Genomic DNA, 21,074 nt, shown 5'->3' with positions numbered 1-21,074 from the left:
GCATAGGCAGTGTCTTTACTGTCCTTTCAGAGACTGAAAAAGTGTCAAATAGAAAGTCTTCTTCTACTGGGTCAGCATGCATGTCCACATCATGATTAGCAGCTGCCCTTTCAAGGAGTGCATGAAAACCTGCAGAATCTTCAGTTGGGGATGCACGTGCACTGAAAGGCTGTGGGTCAGGCTGTGGGTCTTGGCCCACATCCTGGGTGCCTTGGTCACCAATGTCATCATATGAATCCGGCTGTGCATCTGGTTCATTGATGGGGAAATTGTACTGGTCATCTTCATCATATCCCTCACCCTCAGATTGTTCTGGGGAAGGAGTTGGGCTCCTTCTTGGAGGAGGCTGGATAGGTTCCATGAGGCCTGAAGCGTCCTGAGGAAGCCTTTTCTTCTTGAGGGGGATGACATAGGAGTCCACTGGCTGTGAAGTGATCCTCCTCTTGTAAAGGGTCAATTTGCCCGTGTCTGCGTCGATAAAACGCTCTGAATCCTCATCTGAGTCGAGTACCCGACTTGAAAGTGCCCCTGCCGTTGAAGAATCCGACTTCTTTGGCGTCGATTTCGTTGAAAAGGCCTTCGGCGCCTCTTTTGGCGGCAGAAGGAAGAGAAGTTTACCCGCAGGCTTCACCGGAATGTCCATCGGCTTCTGTGGCGATGGCATCGGAGCCGACGTAGCAGAGGCCTTCTCCCTGATTCTCTGCAGTGAAGAGGCGATGAGGGACGTGTCACTTTCAGTGGCCTTTGGCGCTGACGAGGAGGTCTTGACCTTGCCCTCGGATCCGACGTCCTGGTGGCCCTTCTGAGTCTTTGACGAAGATGCCGCAGCCGCCGACCCAGAGTCCTTGGACCGATGCGCAGATGTACCAGCCTTCGATCCGTGTGACTTTGTCGGCTCCGTCTCCACCACGCGTCCGACTAACGGAGTCCCAGTCGGAACCGGAGCCGTTTCGCTGGCTTTTGCGGGCTTTGACGGCGCTGCAGCGGTTGACCCGTGCCGACCACCCTTCTTAGAGGATCCCTCCACCGGCGTCGATTTTGACACGGTGGAATCGACAGATTTCTTCGACTTCTGTGGACCGGAGGTCGACGGAGTCGATGAAGCAGCGGGTTTGGTCGGTTTCGTTGGTACGGCCGCCATCTTAGGTGTGCTCGAATCCATAAGTTTCGGTTTCGATTTTGGGTCGGCCATTTTAGGTGTAGTCGATACCGTAGGTTTCGGTTTCGATACGGCCTGCCCAGCAAGTTTGTCCGTGGCCGGGCCGGAAGGCGGGGCCGTGGCTTGCGGTACGGGGTCTAGGGTAAGGCCGACAGGCGATCCCGTGACCCGATCTCGATCTTCGTAACCTTCGGGGCATAGCTCGTCCCCTGAGCTATCTTCCGCGGCCCCATAAACCTCTTCAACGTCCCCTACCTCTTCGACGTATTCAAGGCCTTGACCCGCGACTCCGTCGCCGTCTTCCGGATCCGCCTCGACCTCCGTCTCGGGCGGGGAGATTTGAAGATGATGACTCTGGTCCTCGTCTTCTTGGTCGCCGAAGATGTTTTCTGGATCTGGGGCCGCTTGTCTGGCTTCAAGGCGCACCGCGCGCCGAATCTTGAGTGTTTTCTTGGACCTGAACTGCGCGCAGGCCCTGCAGTTGCCGTCGTCATGGTCTGGCGAAAGGCATTTGTTACAGACCGGGTGTAGATCTATATGTGGGTACTTGGACCCACAGAGCGGACAGAGTTGAAACGGACTCCGCTCCATGCTGTAAAGTTGCAGTCGTGTCGCGATGAGAAGGCCTCGATGTCCGAAGAGCGTAAGCACTCCGCCCGATTCCGACTCCAAGAGACGGAAGAACTCGAGCCCGTGCGCAAACAATACCGACGCTATGAAAACAAGGCCTTTTGGCCTTAAAAAGTTAGTTTTTCTCGGTTCCGACAGAGAGACGTCGAGACCGCATCCGAACCCAATGGCGGAAAAAAACAATCTGGGGATGGAGCCGATGCCCATGCGCACTGTAGTCCAGGGGAGGAGCCACCTATCTCAGGATACTTCGAAGACTCTTCCAGGACAACAATGTGCGATCATCCGGACCCAACACTAGGCGGCGATCTAATGCTAAGATATGAATTTAGCAGCCCACATGCCTCGAACAAAATGACGACTTTGACAGGCCCGACACGGCACATAAATAATATATGGCACGAAGCGCAAAGAGAACTAGGATGGGAGGGAGTTGTGACCTTGGCCACACCGCTATGGGACAATAATAAATTCGGTAAGCTATACAACACTAAATGTTTTAGGCAGTGGGACTTGATTGGCTTCTCAAGGGTGGGAGACCTGTGGCAGCAAAATGAAATTGTTCCCTTTGCGCAACTCCAGCAGACCTATGGCTTAGCAGACTCAGAGATATATAGATACATGCAAATCAGGCATGCACTCAAAGCATTGGTTCCGCAGGGCACCCAAATACCCGAGTCATCACCCCTCGAGGATCGACTGCTAACCGACCATATTACTAAAAAAGCCATCTCACTCACCTATAGGAAAATAGTAAACAACCAATCAGATTTGACGACAACTCTAAAAGCTAGATGGGAGACAGACCTAGGAGCACTGGATGAGAGAGTGGCAGGAGGCAATGGCATCCCCCAGGGAGGTAGCGATCCACTCTAAATTCAAGCTGATACAACTAAAGAATCTACACCGCATGTGTTATACTAGAAAACTGCTGTATAAATTACACAAGGCAGATAAACCACTCTGCCTCAGGCAATGTGGAGAACTCCGCACGATCTGGCACACAATCTGGCAATGCGCAGAAGTCACGATATACTGGAAGGCAGTCATGCACACAATTTCCCAGGTAGTAGAAATCACGGTTGAACCAGAACCTAAAAGATGTTTGCTCAACATCTGGGAGCCAACTGACCTCAACCATGCAATGCAAACTTGGGTAGCGCTAGGCATGACATTAGCAAAGAGAAATATATTACAGTTGTGGGGAGTCAGGCAGAACCCCACAGTGGGACGGTGGTGTCGAGACATGGACGACTTAACCGAAAAGTCAGTATATACACATAGGAGGTGCTAGGAGGTGCCCCCAAAAATGGACAAGGGTGTGGGGAAAGTGGAATAAGTATAGAGGTAATATTTGTGACCCCCCACATGAAGAATCACTATCAGAAAACCTTGATTAGATTTGGTGCCCGTAGCAGAGGCTGTTCTGAGGTATAACAAAGTGGACACTGTTGAGGGTGCAAAAGAAAAACCCGAAATGTGCATGGGCAATGAAAGATGTTTTACAAATAAGACATAATTGTAAGGTGATGTATGCAACAACGAAAATGTGTGATATTGCAGCAATTGTTTGTAATTGGAAACGTTAATAAAAAATAATAATAAAAAAAAAAAAAAGAAAAACAGCACTGGCAAAAAAAAAAAAAAAGTCCTGCCGAGGGAATGTTAACTAGAGAAGGCCGAAATCTTCAATAGAGATTTTTTGCATCCTTATTTCTGATCAGAGAAAGAGGCAACATGTGGTTTCCAGGTTTGTGTCACTTGCATGCAAAGGGAGAGTCCTAATGGTTAAATCTGCTTGGCCATACCGGCTTTCTTCAGTCACAACTGCTCCTGGAATTAGGACATTTATCGTCAGTCTCTGCTTTGCTAGTTTGCTTTTGTTAGGATGTATGTTTACTGGAAGTGGCATACTGGGTGTATAATTCACTACCATGGTTTGCATCTTCCTCTGCTAAGATGTGCGTACTAGAAGATACCTAGTAGATTAAGGGACTTTTTGCAACTCATCTTAACCCATATATATTCACTTCCTCCTCACCCTCTACAGAAACAAAAGCCAAGACTGATTTTTCTGGTTACTTGATATAGCACAATTGTAGTTTTTTTTTTAAGACTTTTTTTTAGAAACATTCAATCTCTCATACCTGTACAACACTACTGGAAAAACACTGTGTCCACACATCGCAATAATGTTATGATTGTGAAAGGTTTTTCACGCATTGATTATCATGAAGCAATGATAATTGTACTTGTATACATTGAATGATGTTCAAATTCTTGTTTTATTGAAAGCAAATGAAAACTAATGGCGATATCAATGTGAGACCATTGTTTTTGTTATACATTGCCTGAAATTGTGTAAATATTTGTTAAAAATTTGGTGTAGCAAGCGTATCTTTCCCTAGCTGTGCACACGGTTCATTGATTCCAGACCAACCGTCTTGAATCACAATACACGTTCACGTTACATGAGGGACTGGCAGCCTTCTGACACCATGTACGCTCCAGCTAGATTCCTTTTTTATAAAAAAAAAAAAACGTATTCACTCTTAGGACAATTGATTTGTACTTTTTGATGTGCAAGTGACAACCTCCCATTTTGCAAACACTGTTCAATGCCAGATAATTACAATCACTTGTAAAGTTTTTATTTTTATATATTTAAACTTTTTTATTTCAGATTCACATCCTTGAATTGTTTGAGGAGTTTCATTCTCATTTAATTTAAAAGCACTCAAGACAAATGCGGTCAAGACCTTTTGAATGATCTTGGATGGCCAAGTGGAGGGTTTCAAAACAAAAATATATACATTTAATGGTGAGAGAAAGCTTGTCATTTTAATTATGTGAAGTGATCAATGCTTTTTGTGAAATTGTAATATTTTAAAATATAAATGCGTGCTTTATTAGAGCATGAGGCAATCATCCAGAAGGCATCCCAATATTCAGATGTAAATTAAACTAGTTTCGTTTAGGTTTCCAGCCTTTACGATACAGGTAGTTGGTAAAGGAGAGGACACCATGCTTGAAGCAAAAGTCACCACTTGTGTCATCTAGTTTTTCCCTCTCCTTACAATAGCATGCACTTTCCGGTACACCATGCAATTTAGCTGGTAGCACAGTCTCTCCTCCTCCCTGGACTCTCAAGCTGCCTTACGCACAGGCTCCTTTAAAAGCAACAGGGTCACCCTTGCCATCAACACTCAGGCTTTCCCCAAGAAACTGCTATGTTTTGTTTGTGCTCATCTTGGTAAAAAGACAAAAATACATGGCGTGGAAAATAGTAAAGGTTATGAGCAAACTGCTCAGTGTTTGTGCAAATCATAATGATCTGCTCCTGGCACAGAATCTAAGTATACAGATCTTTCTGAAGCTATAAGGAAGTGACACTGTTAAGCTGCTTTAAAGCTGTAAGTTATTTTCTAGATTTCCTAGTAAAGAGTTACACTTACACTCAATAGTGGCACTGACTAATCTTATGCGTAATTTTCTTTTTTAACTCTTCACAAGTATATGACCAACTTACACTTATGACCCTTTTTAAGCAGAAGATTTCATTGCACATAAATCGGTCTCCCTTTGGTTTATGTGCGATGTAAGCCCAACTCCCTCTCCCACTACATTCAGTGCACTGCCCAGTCCCAATATTGGATTACAATGATTTGATCTGTAGTTGCAGATCAACTAAACAATTATTATTGTGGTGTTGGACAAGTGGTTCTTGAGCGAGTACACCCAATCCTCAGAGGTTCAAAGATCTGAAGGTATCCAATCTGTTGGATAGACCTCACTACAAAGAAGAGATTATTGCAACAGAAGTGAATAAATGTTACCGCATAAAAAGCAAGGCCTTCACCTTCACAACCAAACTGTATACTCCTTTTAACCAAACGTATTTTGTGGTCTTAGTTAAAAATCGGCTGCCTTTCGGCAGAACTAGGTCTGGACTTAAAAAATAACACGTTAGTGCAGAAACATTGCCTTTGGGCAGACAGCACAGTAGAATTTGTCGGTAACAAATATTAGATCACAGCCTGAGTGGCAGGTGTACCTCAAGGATATAATTCCATCCCTTTTCATTAAATACGTCATGCTGAAAGTGCTCTCTGTACACCTCTTTGGCCTCTTGAATCTTCTCCTTAGTCACCACCCTACCTGAAATAAAAACAAGGATTCAGTTTAGCCAAAGTATTTCTGAAAAAATACGGCACAGAATGGGTCAGTAGTCACAGAATGTGGTTCACATTGGTTTTTGTAAACTATGATACATGATTATACACTGAGAACGGTCATGAGCTCTGTCTGAATCCATGATGGCTCAAGGAGGCTTTTAGAGGGTGTCTGATCACACCGTTTCACATTGAAGAATTTAAGGCTTTCGATTGCACTATAATGGTATGTGTAAGTGGATACAGGTCATTGATGAATTTGCCTGGATTCAGAAGGCTTTGGAGACTCTGGGCTCTTCCAAATGAGTAGCCATACTGTTAGGTGCATAGAACTTAAGCAGTAAAGCAGACTGTGTTCTAAGTAAAGCAATATATTTTGCATAACAGTGACCGAATGCTAAATTTTAAATGGTGGTGGTTTGCCACTCATCTGAAATGGTAAAGCATCTTCAAAACTGCAACAGAGAACAGAAAATGTCAAGAGCTTGAGCAACGCTTCGACATAATTGAGGCAACCTGGGGATTGTTTCCATGGTTCTAACCTCTGAGCTATTGCAGAAAGTGGGAGCAAACACATAAATAAGCACCAAAAGGAGCAGTCTGGCCTGCCTTGTTCCCAATGCATGAGATCACAAGCCACACCCTGCATCTTTCAGCATCTCTCTTCATCTTTCTCTTTGAATGACACAACATGCTATATATGACACAACATGCTATATATGTCACAACATGCTTAAGCAAACACTTGCACACCGCGGAAAATATCACAGGACACTATTCTGACTGTCTAATGGAACCATGGGTGGAGATCCAGCCAATTGCGTAAGTGTTCAATATTAATACAAGCTCAAAAACGGTCTACCTCTCATAATTCTGGATGGAAACTGCAAAAATGGTAAACGATACCAGTCTATATGTTCTAAGGGGGCTGGGCCATACATTTCTTTCCAGCTTAAAATGAATGAAGCACAAGCACTGTGGGGTTTAAACGCCAGAGAAGGTGGGTGTCGGACTGGAGTTCAAGAATTAGAATGATATCACCGTGTGTACCTTCAGTGTTCAAATGAGATATCAGTGATTGGATTTAGGGGCCTACATCTAGTTTGCAAGGAAACCTGAACCGATGAAAGAACAAAGAAACAGCTAAGCTTGTCCCAATTTCCCTTAGTTTGTTTGATGAGCCTGGTGCCGGTAGTCCCAGTTCCGAACAGGTGGAAGTAGAATGGCTCCAGACTAAGTTGCCCAGGAGGCCACCATTGCAAGACTAGTAGGGAAGGGACGAGGCAGGTGTTTCAATAAGGCAACATAAACTTAAGAGTGGTGGAGAAGTGTGGCTCAGGGGTTAGAGGCGGCAGACCCGGAATCTGAGATCGGTCCTGGACCAGGGTTCAATTCCCCGCCCCGGCGGGTCTTGGGCTAAAAATTCCACGGACTCGATAATTCTCGCCCCGGTGCCTCCTCGACTCATGGGTTCACACTCTGCGACTCTGGGCAACAGCTTGCTTAATCTCCACAACGGCCCCTCGCGGCGGGATGCCTGACTTTCACCTTGTGGATACCCTGCTATCTCACAGGGGAATATCAGGAAGGGTTCCCTAAGCAAGCGCCGGGAAACCCACTGCGGGTAGCTGTGCGCTATATAAGCTCAACTACATTTACATTTACATTTACAGTGGCAAATTCAGACTCCTCAACAAACACATTTTAGGGAAAGAGGGGTGTGTGTGGGGTAGGGCACTTAATTTTTAGTCGTAGAGACATGCAGGCTGTCATGTCCACTATGGGGAAGGTCAGGACACAGAAAGATCACCATCTTGACCAGCCATGCGGTGTCCCAAATGGACATCCTCGTTGTATTTCTCAGTCATGTACATAAACACACTGCTGTAAAAGCAGTGGGGCATGGAACCCAAATTATGAGTGACTGGGCTGACCGCTTCCAGGGAGAGCAGCCAGTCAGCCTATCCCTACACACATTAGGGGTGCAGACATAACTCCTAAATCTCTCAACTATATGCTGTTATCAACTCATCTCATAGCAGCCTGGGACGATATGGGGTGTGGCCACCCTCACTTAGGGGGGCGGCGGGGTGGGATCACTGTATGGGTTCACCTCCAACCTGACTGCAGCACGTGTCAGAGCTGGTGAATGTCACTATTATAATAATGTGGAGCACCCCCAGGACAGAGTATAGAGTTCACTGGAGGAAAAAAATAGGAATAGGTTGGGGAAGAAATGTATAGGCCAATCTATGCAGACAATTTTCATCAAAACAAATTACACCTTAAGTGCCTTTTTATACTTGATGGGCCATTCCATGCAATTTCAAGATAAAGGGCTATTCACACACTGAGGAAACAACCAAGTGTTCTTTATGGAACCTAATTCGAAGAAATAGCTACGGGCTGGAGGGGGGGCACAGCCTGAAGTGGTCCACAGGGGAGCAGTTTCATCATACTGCTAGGAATAATCAGGATTATATGGTACTTCGAAAAGGAGAGGGGGGCTCGGATAAAAGTGGAAAAGTTTGGGAAGTCGCCAATAATGGTAAAAAGAGTCATGAGGTTTGTCAATTCTTTTTTGTATTCGAGTTTCCCACTTTACAGTCCTTCTTTGATGCATGCAAGTGACTTGCAATTCTGTTCCAGTACTGTGCCCACAGTAAACTTACAAGACAAAACAGTAATTTTCAAAGCCAATAGGGTTGTTTCTTTCTTGCTAGTATATCCAATAGACATTAATAGAAATACACGATAAAATTGAACTATCTTAATGTGGGCATGCATGATTGACAAAAAATAATAATAATCAAAATATAAAAAAACATGCAATGAAAGCAGAGGCTGGCCTACCAGCACTGGAAGTGAAGTGGACTCTACTTGTTAGGAAGCTCTGCACATGTATATGCACGTGAAAAATGTACTCTTTCACAGTGAAGAGGGCCAACGGTTCACGAGTACAAATAGTGTGGTGGGCAAAAGCAAGACGTGAATGACACTTTAGTAGACTAGTGAATGAGGAGAGCAGACCAAATGCCCCTCATGCATATACATTTAATTGTATAATTAACTTTTTGCAAAACATGAGGCTGGCGACAGCTGCTATGATCTTTAGGCCTGACCTAAAAAGAAAATATTGCGAGGACTCCTAGAACAATAAACATGCAGTCAAAACTGCAGTGGGCACATGCACGACTTTCAGAAATGTGTGTTAAAAACAAGTTATTGAAGGCAGAAACAGCCGCCTTCGGAAGAATTATTTTCCCTTGTCCATCTAAACAATGTAAAGTTTACAGTACAGGCGACAACAACAACATTCGAGTTGCTTTTAAAATTCAAAACCGAACTGTGGTACCACTCATACTAAATACCTTTTAAGTACTTTTTAAGAATATACTGCAAGCCGTAGAAGACGGTTTCCTCATACTTCACTTTTTTTATCTTGGCGTTTTCGGTCTTCTTTTCTCGGCACTCAAAGTAGGAGTACACTTTGGTTGTATTGGGAGGATACTGTCTGTAGTGCGTAACCTACGTGAAATGAGAAAAAACAACATAAGAACTAGGCAAAATAACAAGAATATCTAGAATCAAGCGGGGTACAAAGTGACATTATTCCGACTCGATGACACACTGCAGCCTGCAAAATAAACGTTCTAAGCAAAATTCCAGTTTTTTTTGGTTTGCCCTCATTCCTCCGGGATTAGCCCCTAAGTAGGCCCGCCACACTCCCGATCGGTTTTACTTCCAGAGTTGTTTAACACAATGGTTGGCGGTCGGCTCGTGACCGGCATTGAAATACAAGTGGTACGTAGAAACCTTTAACAACATTCTTGAAATTCCAGGAACCTACAGGAAATACGATTAATTTATGGTTGGTGGGTCGTCGATGCGTTCTGCCCTAATCACACAGTATGGATTTAAAAAAAAAAAAATAGATTGATCTATTTAACTAAATGAGATACAATTACAAACACATACGGGCTACAATTAATAAACATGGAAAATAAGGGCTAAATAATTCCAGGTAGGATTCTGAGCATATACTTTCAAGTTGCACAACAAAAAACTACGCAAATGATGTCCAACCATTACTTTAGAATACGTATGCAAACAGTTGTATTAGCATGCAGATTTTTTGTGACCGACAGTTACTAGGGCCGCGGCGTAGAATTTGTGTATAAAATATATTGTAGTTGACACACCGACTGATATTACCGCCAGTCTATTCAGGCAGATTAAACATGCATCAGACTTTTGGGGAGCAGGTGGGGATATGGTTTTTGCCACCTTTTACAGCTCAATTTGCACGGAGTCATTACGGAGTGCCATTAAACGTATCATTAAAGCAAAAGGAAGGGGACTTGGGGCGCTTGTAGGTTCAGCATACAAGTTTCAAGGACATATCAATGCAAAAAAGTATGCAGTTCCTGGTGAAGGAGATCGGTGTAGAGGATTGATCGGTATAGCTATATGTGCAAAAGTAGGAGTGAGGGCCTCCCACTTTTGGAACTAGGGCACTCACACACCATGCTTCATCATAGGGTTTGCTCCTCATCAGGCCGGTGCTGCAATGAGAGACGGGCACCCTATGAGATCTTTTGCTCCCAAGCCGTAAGGTGAAGTGCGGGTGTAGGGCCGTGCAGTGTACAGGACTGTCAAGTGTGTGGGAAGTGTAAGAGAAATGAAAAACGTGTGAATTCGTACTCCAAACAAATTTCAATCGGTGAGTCTACTTGTCCCAGTTAAAAACTGGGTTACCACACCACCGATCTAATGTTCGCTGGCTGCTAGGAATTTAAGTGTAGGTTTTGCAGCGGCTCAGTGGCCCGACAACCTACCCTCGCTCTACCAGTTTGGCAGTCATGAAACGTGCCATTATGTCCATGACTTAATTTTAGATAGTCCATCTCCTACCAATTGTCGTTTCTATCTCGCCGTAGCGAACATCGGTTGTCCGTGTCGCCGGAGTCTTGTAACTGCAGAAAGTACGTGGAATTTAAGCCACGCCTGTCCTACGCTTGCCTTATCCAAGTGGACTCTCTGCGTGTATATAAAGGAAGATTGCTTGTCCTGGGGCCAGATAGTGATTTCTGCCCCTTCCCCACACCCCCGTGTGGGTGGGTGTGTTTGTGGGCTGCCAACACCTGTCCGAGAATTAACGAGGACTGACGAGTATAGAGTACCCATTGTCCTGATGAAGCCTACATCATCTGGCTGAAACGCGACCGCGACTGCGTCGACACCTTTTGCTTCAATTGGAGTCCCCTGTTATTACGAAATAAGTTGTTTGATTTTTTTCTGATTGGCACCTATACAAATATAGATTGGGTTGATTCTGTAACCCCTAGGTGCCTTACTCTTGGGACTACCATTGTGTTGTGCTCTCATTATAAATTAAGTGGAGGCACCGATCCGAATTAGGATATATATATTTTTTGTATATATATTTTTTGTTTTGTTTGGGGTACATAGAAACGTGATATTGTAAATGATGTATATTTGTATATATGTATATGTGATATTTTGTAGATAGACTGTTGGTTGTTGTGCTCCCCTTGATGTCCGCTCATGTGTGTTGATGAATTTATATATGTTATTCTTTCATGTTTAATTTCTGTTTCACAAGAGAATTAATTGTTTCTTGTTTAAAAATTAAATTTGGATCAATCCCTTCGGTACCCTTTGTTGCTACTTTTTCATCTTAGGATGTCTCCTGCTCAGGTATGGGAGGGTTAAATGGGCAGAACCCCTGACCATTTTTTTGCTCATCTCCTACTAAGAGACCTGGTACACAGACAGCTAGAGGTGAACCTATGACACACAAGATATACACCCACCTAATCAAAGACTCCTCCAGCAACACCTACAAAGCATGTACAACCACAACGAAATATTAATGATAACCGCATACTAACCACATACCCTAGTTAAAGAATGTCAGTGGCGACCTTAATCTCTGGCACGAAGATAACTCAATCTCAGCCTCCTTAAAATTCCAGACGCAAGAGAGAATCCACACTTAAGACACCTGTCATGACACTATCCACCAATGAAATTAAAATGTATAAATTCACAGCAACCCATGTCATATCCTCCAACCACAAAGCTAGACTTTCAGCATCAGGCGACTGGCAAACCTTAAAGCAAGCTCCTATTTTTCGATCGAACAAAAGTTAGATTTTCAAAACTAAGCTAAGTGAAAACTTCTTGCTCATCAACCTCATTCTCAATTCACCTATCACCTAATACCTTGTCAAACGTATCACTCAGGCATTAGTGCCCATACAGGAAGGTGAAAAGAAAGAAAAAAAAAACAACGCCCATATCATGGGTAAGAAATTCCCTTTCCCGCAAGGTCTCCCAAGATTGGTTTTCTTTTTCTGGATCCTATAGGTTTTCTGCCTTTCAGATGTGCATTTTAGCCCTGCTAGCCAGTGATAAAAAGGCCTGCGCTCCCCCTTTAAACATGGTTGAATTGACATATTCCTAATTGATACATTTAACTGGCCTATAAGTCCTTAGAATATGGTACAAAGCGTACCCAGGGCCTGAAGCTAAATGCCACTAGTGCACTGCTATGCCATCCACTATACAGGCAGGGTAAACATGGATTCAGGGCCATTGTTGTAGGAGTGTAAAAACGGTCAACTGACTTGTCAAAATACATCCTATTAAATAAACTGCTTAAATTTTTTTTATTAATAAGTCACCCTATTGCAAGGCTTAGTATCCCACATGCAGTGCGCATGGTATTTGAAATGAGGACAAGTAGAAAAATTATGTTAACAAATTCTTACAGTGACTAGCCCACAAAAGCTATTTTTGATTGTGGCAGGCCTAGCAGTCCCAAGTCTAAAACCGGAGTACTAATCAAAATCCTAAAACTGTATCTCAGGAATGTGACTAGCTAGAAAAATATACAACTATTTTTTATTGTTATTAATAATCCAATTCAATGATTAGGTCCGATTTTTTATAAATAGCAAGGAAATGTAACTGTTAGAATGTTACCCTGTTACCTGCAAGAAATATCAGAAAACTAATTAGTATACACTCTGTCAGCTCCCATCCAGTGATTACACTTTGAATAGGTGTGAAAAGGTGTGGAATGCATCCCAGGAGCAAACAATAGGCTGACCTGAATGGGCAGAGAAAACTGCTCTGAGCTCGGCAGAATATGGAGGGGGGGCTGTGGGCCTCCTTTTGACAGCACAGTGTTGAATATTGCTTGAGATGTCGGTCGAGCTACATCTAACTCATGAAAGGCAGAGAACAGGATGCCAAGACAATTCATGGGTATCCACTGTCTGGTTGCTGAAGAATCCTGCTTTTGTCCTACCAGACTTCTGTCTCTGGGTTTATTGTGGCTAGAGCATGGCTGACCCAAACTGGATTTTTGTGTTAGATGGGTGAGGTCACTAGGATTACCGTCGTTCACTTTCCACACACCCTTCTCTGCTCTCTGCACCCAAGTTTAGGGTGGCTATAGACTTTTGAAGTCTTTGAAATGTCTAAAGTGGGTAGGATTGATCCTGGGAACCTCTACCCCTATTGAGTAGGGCGTGTACAGGAGTCCTAACCCAAGCGCTAGTGCCAGGCATAAATGTGGCACTTTGAGAATACCTTCTTGATCTGAAGAAGAACAAAGGAGGACTGGACATGCTGTCTGTTACCCTAGAGGAGCCCTCTAGGACTGGACCTGCTCTCCCTTTTACCCAGGACAAAGAAGTGGACTTGTGGCTAATAAGGCTGACCCCTATTCAAACAGCTATGCAACAAGAGTCTTGTCCTGCAAATGTCAACTCACCAGTAGCAATAGTATCTGGACTGGACTCTGCCGTTGGCCTCTGCCCGACACCATGTGAGTCTCCAAGTGCCTGCCCAAGGTCTTGGAAGGTAGGGGGTTAAGTGTATTCCTCTGGTGGATTGGGAATTAAAGGACTAAGCCAGAAGATGAAATATTTTCCTAGGACTAACCTGGTTGGCGTATCCGACCGTGCTCCATCAAGGTCTGCCTCAAACTGTGTCTACGTCCTGGTCTACTGCAACCATTGATTATCATTGGCTCTTTCTGGAGCTATTTCTGCTTAGAATGAAAAACATTCATATCTCCAGTTTACCTTAATGGATTTTTGTCATTTCTGTATCAGTTTGTTAATTGAATTTTACTCTTTTACTAATTTGTTTGGAATTTTTATTGTTTTGTAATTTGACTTTATTACTGCTTTGGTATTGCATAACTAATTTACCTATTGCCCCCCAAGTTAAGCCGGTTTGCTCTGTGAAAAGCTAACATGGGGTTGAGCTCAGGTTAATTTAGTAACTTCGCTGGCTGACCCAAACAGAGTTGTAATTATTCCCTGCGGTGGGTATTCACCAACCCCAATAATCCAATTTCTTTCACTGTAGTTTGGAGCTATTCAGCAAAGTTGTTCAAGGCATCCTTTGAACATATGCGCTGCACACCCCTTTCACATCATTCATTCTCAGACAGACAAGAACCACATTCCACAAGCTATCTTCAGCACAAAATAGATGACTCCCTGGAAACGGTTCTTGAAGCTACAGACACTGCGTAAAACACCCCCCAAAAAACAGAAACCGCTCTAGCAATCCCATAAACGCAGGATCTATAACACCCCAGGCTGTTCCCTCAAAGAATAAATATCAGGTCAACTATAATTCTCACTAAGTTTACAGCTACCCTCACAGTTCCAGTCCAACATCTTCGCCTCCACCAAAGCAGTCCATAAGGAATATTTTCCTGACAAGACGGACTCTGGAAGGCCTCTGAAAAACGGGGTGGGAAAGTAGTACACAGGAAGCCCAGGCCTTTAAAGTTCCAGCTTCTATTGAAAGCTCACTACAAAATAATGAAGTCCCAACAACCTGAAGCACTTACAAATCAACAGTTTCCTGAGGAAACTTCGTTAGATCAAGTTACAATTACTACCACACTGCTGGCCCCCTGGAATTATTAAAATCCCAGAGTAAATGTTCAAGGTACAACACTAGAGCACACGTAGGAGTGGATAAAATCGAAGACACAAAACCAAGCCAATTTCTATACCTGGGACAACTTGTTAGATGTAGCACACTTGTTCTCAAGCACCATGCTCACCATCCTCGATCTGTGACACTTTCGATATCGTACACTACAATATTCTCATCCTTCACATTCTATCAGTTGCGTACATTTTAGGTAATTTCCTCAAATGGGAAAGGTCTTCACATGTCGAGATCCTCAAAAGGTCACCAAAGGCACCTATTTATTAACATTTCTAGTAAATGTCTCAGGATCTCTTCAAATCCCAGGATCTCCACTTTCTTGCATATCGTGATGCAAATATACGTAATTTTCACAGGACAATAGGGAAACTTCCAAAGGCTTTTAATACAACAGAGCTCTGAATGAGCCAAAACAGTATCAAATTCAAAAACTAAAGCGGACAGACAAGTCCTAACCCCATCAACTTAGAGGTGTGAGACCAGGGGATAGAGCAACAATTATTTCTCAGAGACAAAATCAACATTAAGCCAAGAGGCCTCTGCATGAGACATAAACCTCACCGTCAATACACAAATAGGAACAGTAGTACGCATAACACTACAAAATGCATCAAATGAAATACCACAAACGCCCCCCCCCCTTCATTCTTCCACAATAACACCATATGGTACAGGAGCTCTAGTTAACTCATGCCCGGACTGCAGAAACTCCTGTATTACGCATACTCAAATAAGAAACTAATGAGACACAAAATGCTCCGATGTGACTAATGTTCAAGGCAAGGTAGCACAATACCGAAGAAACTTCACTGATACCCCATTAAGACCAGAATTCTGTTCAACAAAGATGCTTAGAAGCACAATATTAAGTTCAAGATAACCAACGTTCAAGATCAGACCACTCTGATCAATAACATCTTCTAGAACCTCTAGAGCAATCAAACAGAAGACATACAATACTCTGGCATTTTGCCCTGTCAAAAGGATGGACCTCGAGATGCTTTGTGTTATGATGCACTTGTCAAGCGTAGTAAGCGTTATATAAATGGAAATACATCACAGTAAACAGGAAGGGACCTTCATCTCAAAATTTGAAAAGAAGGCTGAATCTCACAGGAACAATGACGACCATGCTGCTAAATATGCTCATAATGGAACTGTATGTTCAACTGAACTGAGACCACATTTGGAAAAAACAAAAAACTCTAGGACCAACACAGATAAATAAACATATGTGTAAGAGAGGGTAATGAACCATGACTGAACGACTACTAAAAAAAGTTCTAAAAGTGGTTTACTATGGATTTACTAATAGCGTGAAGCCACGCATTTTGATTTATGTCGTAGTCAATTTAGTGCTGCAGTTTATAATCATGTGTTAACGCAGGCCATCTAACGGTTACAGAAGAATGACTCGACAGACGTGAAAACATCCACTATAAATGTGAAAGCCTCGCTCTAACAGTAAAAATCACCAACAAGGAGTCATTGGGTAACTTACAGGTTAAAGAAAAAATACAAAATAAAGTTAATGGTTTGCCAACTAGAACATTATTTTTCGCTGCTGTATTGAACTTTCACCAAATATAATAAACTTTCATTGATTTGGAGGCTGGGATAGCATGCAGGCCATGGGTCGGTTATCAGCTTAGCTATAACAGGACTATGTGGTAACAAACAAGACTGAACCTTGAACCAAGGCTACGACACAGATAACTTATATATGCTGCTTTAGTATATAGATAAGATGCCATTTTACAGTAGAAACTAGGGAACACCTTGGTCCAAAACAATAAACGTGGGGTATAATGGGAAGGGACGGAGATGGTGGTCTCGAATTTGAGTAAATGAACATCAGAGAGGTCTGCAAACCGAAGGCAGGAAAGGCCTGTTCAAATTCCCAGTCCAGCATACCTGTGAAGAACAACTTGTGCTTCAGTTCCACTTTATCATTTTACACTATATGTGAAATCATTCCACCCGTATACATTTGCCTTCATCTTTTTTTCCATATAAAGGAACATCTTCCATTGGCACTAAATACAGTGAGCATCGCGTGTGTGTCTAATATGAGATTTGTATGTAACAAAACACTTACCTGTAGGCTTTAATACAGAGAAATAAAAATATACCCCTTAAATGCCCAAATTCCTTTAAGTTACTAAAGTATACAAACCCACAGCTGCCAAAGTAAAATATTTCTCCCCAGAGGGCATAACAAAGATTATTTGCAAATCTTCTACACTCTGCCATAGAAGGCAAATTAATTATCAAAAAGGTCCACCTCAGATAAGGTCAGTGTATATCCTGTTGTTGTTGAAATACACAAAGTGTGCTAAAATACCCCTCACACACCAAAAGGGCCCTTGGTGTCATGCTTCACCATCGGGGTCTTCCCGCCCGGCTGCCGGACGGGGCAGTGCTGCGACAAGCGACTACGCTGGAGCACCTTTTTAAATGTGAGTGCTATGCGAGTGAATTGGAGTGAGTGTCAGTAGGTTCAGGGGTGATATAGAAAAGTGATGTTAAAAAATACCTGGCCTGGCGATAAAAAAAACTATTTAATAAACACTGCCTGGTATTGTTAAAAAATGTGGTTTTGGAAAGAACAAGCGGGTTAATGGGCTTACTTTCCTGTGCGGGTCAACATGTTTTGGGGTGCCATGCCCCATCGTCAGGACCGGGGTCAGATCTCCCTGTCACTCACTAATGTCTTTCCACAATAAAAAGTGTATGTACAAAGTGGTGTAAGGATACTATATTTATCAATGTGTATAGATATATATTTTATATTTATACAATTCCCTTGCTGAAGCAGAAATACTGATGTAGTATGCTTAGGGAGGTAGGGATCAATGCCTCATGAGCCAACACTGGACAAAAGGGTATTTGAGGGTCCAATCAACCCCCAGCCTCGTTGTGCTTCCTCCTCCGTCCGTGGCTTCCGTGTTTGTGCCATAGAAGGCAACCAGCACCAATATCCTTGTCTACTCTAGCAGTAGTAGACAAACTAGTGACAACACATCTATCAGTAGGTTTTAATGCAGAGTACTAACAATCCACATGTAATGGCATATTGTCTTTAGCATATTGCTTTTTACAATCAACAGTCATGTCTACTGCCTTTATCATAACCTTTCATCATAAACAACCAGGCCTGTGACCATCATTGGCTTGACACCATAACCAACTCAGATGTAGTGTTAGTCATAATTGTTAAAACGAGGCAACCATTAGGAAAACCGTAGCAAAAATACAAACATGTCAAAAATGACAGTTGTCAAAACAATATAAAATCCCCACTAATAGAGCCAATTAAGGATTACCACAATGCAAATCTTTCGCATGATTTGTTAGGGTGGGTCCAGAGCTTAGTTTGAACCGGTGGTTGCAGGTGGGGCCTACCAGCACTTATTATTGGGGACCAAGGCTTACTTTCCCTCTACAGACTTTGATCCAGAACAAGGGAGAGATAAAATGCAAATAGGGAGGCAGGAGGAGGAAGGGAAATACTGAAAAACAGTGGCGTGAGGGAGAAAGCAGGGGTGAAAAAGAACCTGCAAGAGTGAGATAAAAGGAGTACCCGGTGGTGGATTAAAAGGGCCTCTAATGGAACAAGACTATTCAGCCTTGGTATTCAGTACCCAGGCATTTGACAGTGCCAGCTGCGGGCTTCTGGTCAAATCTCTGTGCTCATGAACTTATTCTTTTTCAAATTATGCACTAGGTGAATAACCAAAACAAAAGCCCTGCCTGCTACAGCAAACTGCAAGATCCTGTGAAACAAAATACCTGCCTGCAGACTTTAGCACAGTGTAACAACAATTTACCTGTAAAAACCTATTGCCTTTATTGCATGCACTTCACAACAAGAGCTTTGCCAGAACTTTCATTATATAGATTTTATCGGATGTCCAATATGGCTTCTGGGAAGGTTTGTCAACTACGGACCAATGTCTTATCCTTTATCTCCGGATATCTAAATACACAGTGGCCCAACAGGGTGCTCTGTATTTAGCTTTTAAGGACCGTACATGCACTTGGTCTGGTAAACCAGACCAAGTTGTGGGACATATTAACCTCTTTGGGAGTGGATCCTTTCATTGTCCACCTACTTATATCACTCCATGCCCACACAACGGCGGCAGTGAGATTTTTCCATAAGGGAGACCTTTACAATCACTTTAATTGCATATATATTATTTAAGGGAAGTGCGCCAAGGCTGTATTTTAGCTACTTTTTTATTCTCTGTTTACATTAATGGCTTCGAGGCCGCCCTTTTGGCACTCCAGTCAGACTCCCCTAGAGTAGGCAGGAGAGCTTTGCCAGGACTACATTATGCCAATGATGGGTGCTCATGGCCCGTACTGGCCGGGGCCCACAGGTTTTAATAGATGGTTTGTGGCATTTATGGACAGGCTGGACCTATGTTAATTTGACAAGTCCTATGTTTTAGTGGCGGGTTACCGGGGGCTCCGGACGAAAAGTTTTAAAGCTGGCAATCATACCCTTGGGAAGGTCCCGGCTTTTTCCTATCTGGGTGTGTTATTTGATGACCAATTACAGTGGGAAGTCCTCTTAGAAGGGAATCTAAGTGAGCTGAATAAATTCTTGGTAGCCATCACTAGCTTAGCAAGTAGATTGGGTTCATGGGCCCCGGTGGTCATCATAAAAGTCTAAAGGCTTTTTTAGAGTTTTATAGGGCATAGAAAATATTGGGGTATGTGCCCCCACACAGGTTACAGGTGGTGTAAAGTAAGTTCTTGCACCGGATCGTGCGTGTCCCCCAAGGCACGCCAGCCTGGTCTGTGCATGTAGAGCTAGGGGTTGGATACCTGGCGGAACAAGTGGCAATAAAACCTTTAGTGTGCTAGATAAAGATATGGACAAGCCAACATAAGGGTTTAAACGGCATGATCCTATCGGATTGTCTGACATTGGAACAGGACAATAAAATTCCCTGAACTGGATACATAAAGGAGTCTTTCCAGGCTATAAGAAGGCCAGACATTTTCTTTGCACAAGACACTTCAAGTTTCGGGGCCGTCAAAATCATAAAAGACCTACATCATAAATTTGTTACTGTGAATCGTGAAAACACTGAGCTTAGTAAACCCTCAGTGAGGGCCTATGTAATGTTAAAATTGGATCCGGGTATCGAACCATACCTTTCGGCCATAACTAGTGCTCATGATAGATTCTTAATCAAACAGCTTCATCATTTTTTAGCATCATCATTTTTTTTTTCTTCCATCAGACCAAATAGGTCCCTGTGGCTGCGATCTATCTCCTCATTACACGTGATATTTGGTACTTTTGTGTAAAAAACGTTTTTCGTTGCCCAGAAAATGCTTTTGCTGGCCCTTGTTAAAAAGTCGGAAGTTTAGGCAGGCTAAAGTGGCACTCTTGCACTTACAGCTGTTACCTAACCCTTATAAACTCTGTGCAGTGATAAGTTTTTTGCGGGCCGCTTACAGATCTAGGCTCTTTAGAATTGACTGAATTTGTGCGGCCTGCATTGGTATCTCACACCTAAGGAAATAAAAAAATGTTTCCTAATGACGCAGTCAGGTCTTTTGTCTTTACCATTGTTAGGACAGTGTTTCCAACACAGACCCACTGATGTGCGCATAACCTGGTAACCATCAGGGAAACAGTTATAAAATACAGCAAATAAAGATTACAAATCTGCACAGAATTACAGCTGGCAAAACACTGCCCAACTTATTTCATTTGGGCCTAAAAATCATCTCTAAAGGCAAATGTCTTGCGTGTTTGAGAATGGACATTTATTTTCATACCCACAGATAATATGACCGCCAAGATTTTCATGAGCTTTAAGCCATAATTTAATGAGGTACAAAAACCAATGCCATAGAAGGTCGAAGGAGTTTGTTATAATGTAATACATGTAACCTGGGATATTCAAACCCTAGCTTAGAAATGGAGAGCCCAGAAGACAGATGCATAATAAAACACGGGTAGATTTTTAATGTATGAATTTTGTTCTCGTTTTACTTCTAGGCAAATCTATTTTGAAGATTTATTCAGATACTTAAAATGACGTAATCAAACCTTAATTGGATCAAGAATTCTCAATATC

General features: G+C 42.9%; 1 protein-coding gene across 1 annotated transcript in view; it reads right to left on the bottom strand.

Moving 5' to 3' along the window:
• Nucleotides 1–21,074, bottom strand: part of NAMPT (nicotinamide phosphoribosyltransferase) — a 270,111-nt gene that overhangs the window by 152,968 nt on the left and 96,069 nt on the right. The window contains exons 2-3 of the mRNA XM_078680357.1: nt 9,333–9,489; nt 5,844–5,947 (exon numbers count right to left, since the gene is read on the bottom strand). Of these exons, the coding sequence (XP_078536483.1) occupies nt 5,844–5,947; nt 9,333–9,489 (261 nt within the window). The remainder of the gene's footprint in view (nt 1–5,843; nt 5,948–9,332; nt 9,490–21,074) is intronic.

Source organism: Lissotriton helveticus, chromosome 1_1 (assembly GCF_964261635.1).
Source record: "Lissotriton helveticus chromosome 1_1, aLisHel1.1, whole genome shotgun sequence".
NCBI classification, from domain to species: Eukaryota; Metazoa; Chordata; class Amphibia; order Caudata; family Salamandridae; genus Lissotriton; species Lissotriton helveticus.
The sequence above is the reverse complement of the archived record's forward strand: the minus strand, read 5'-3'. Positions and strand labels throughout refer to the sequence as shown.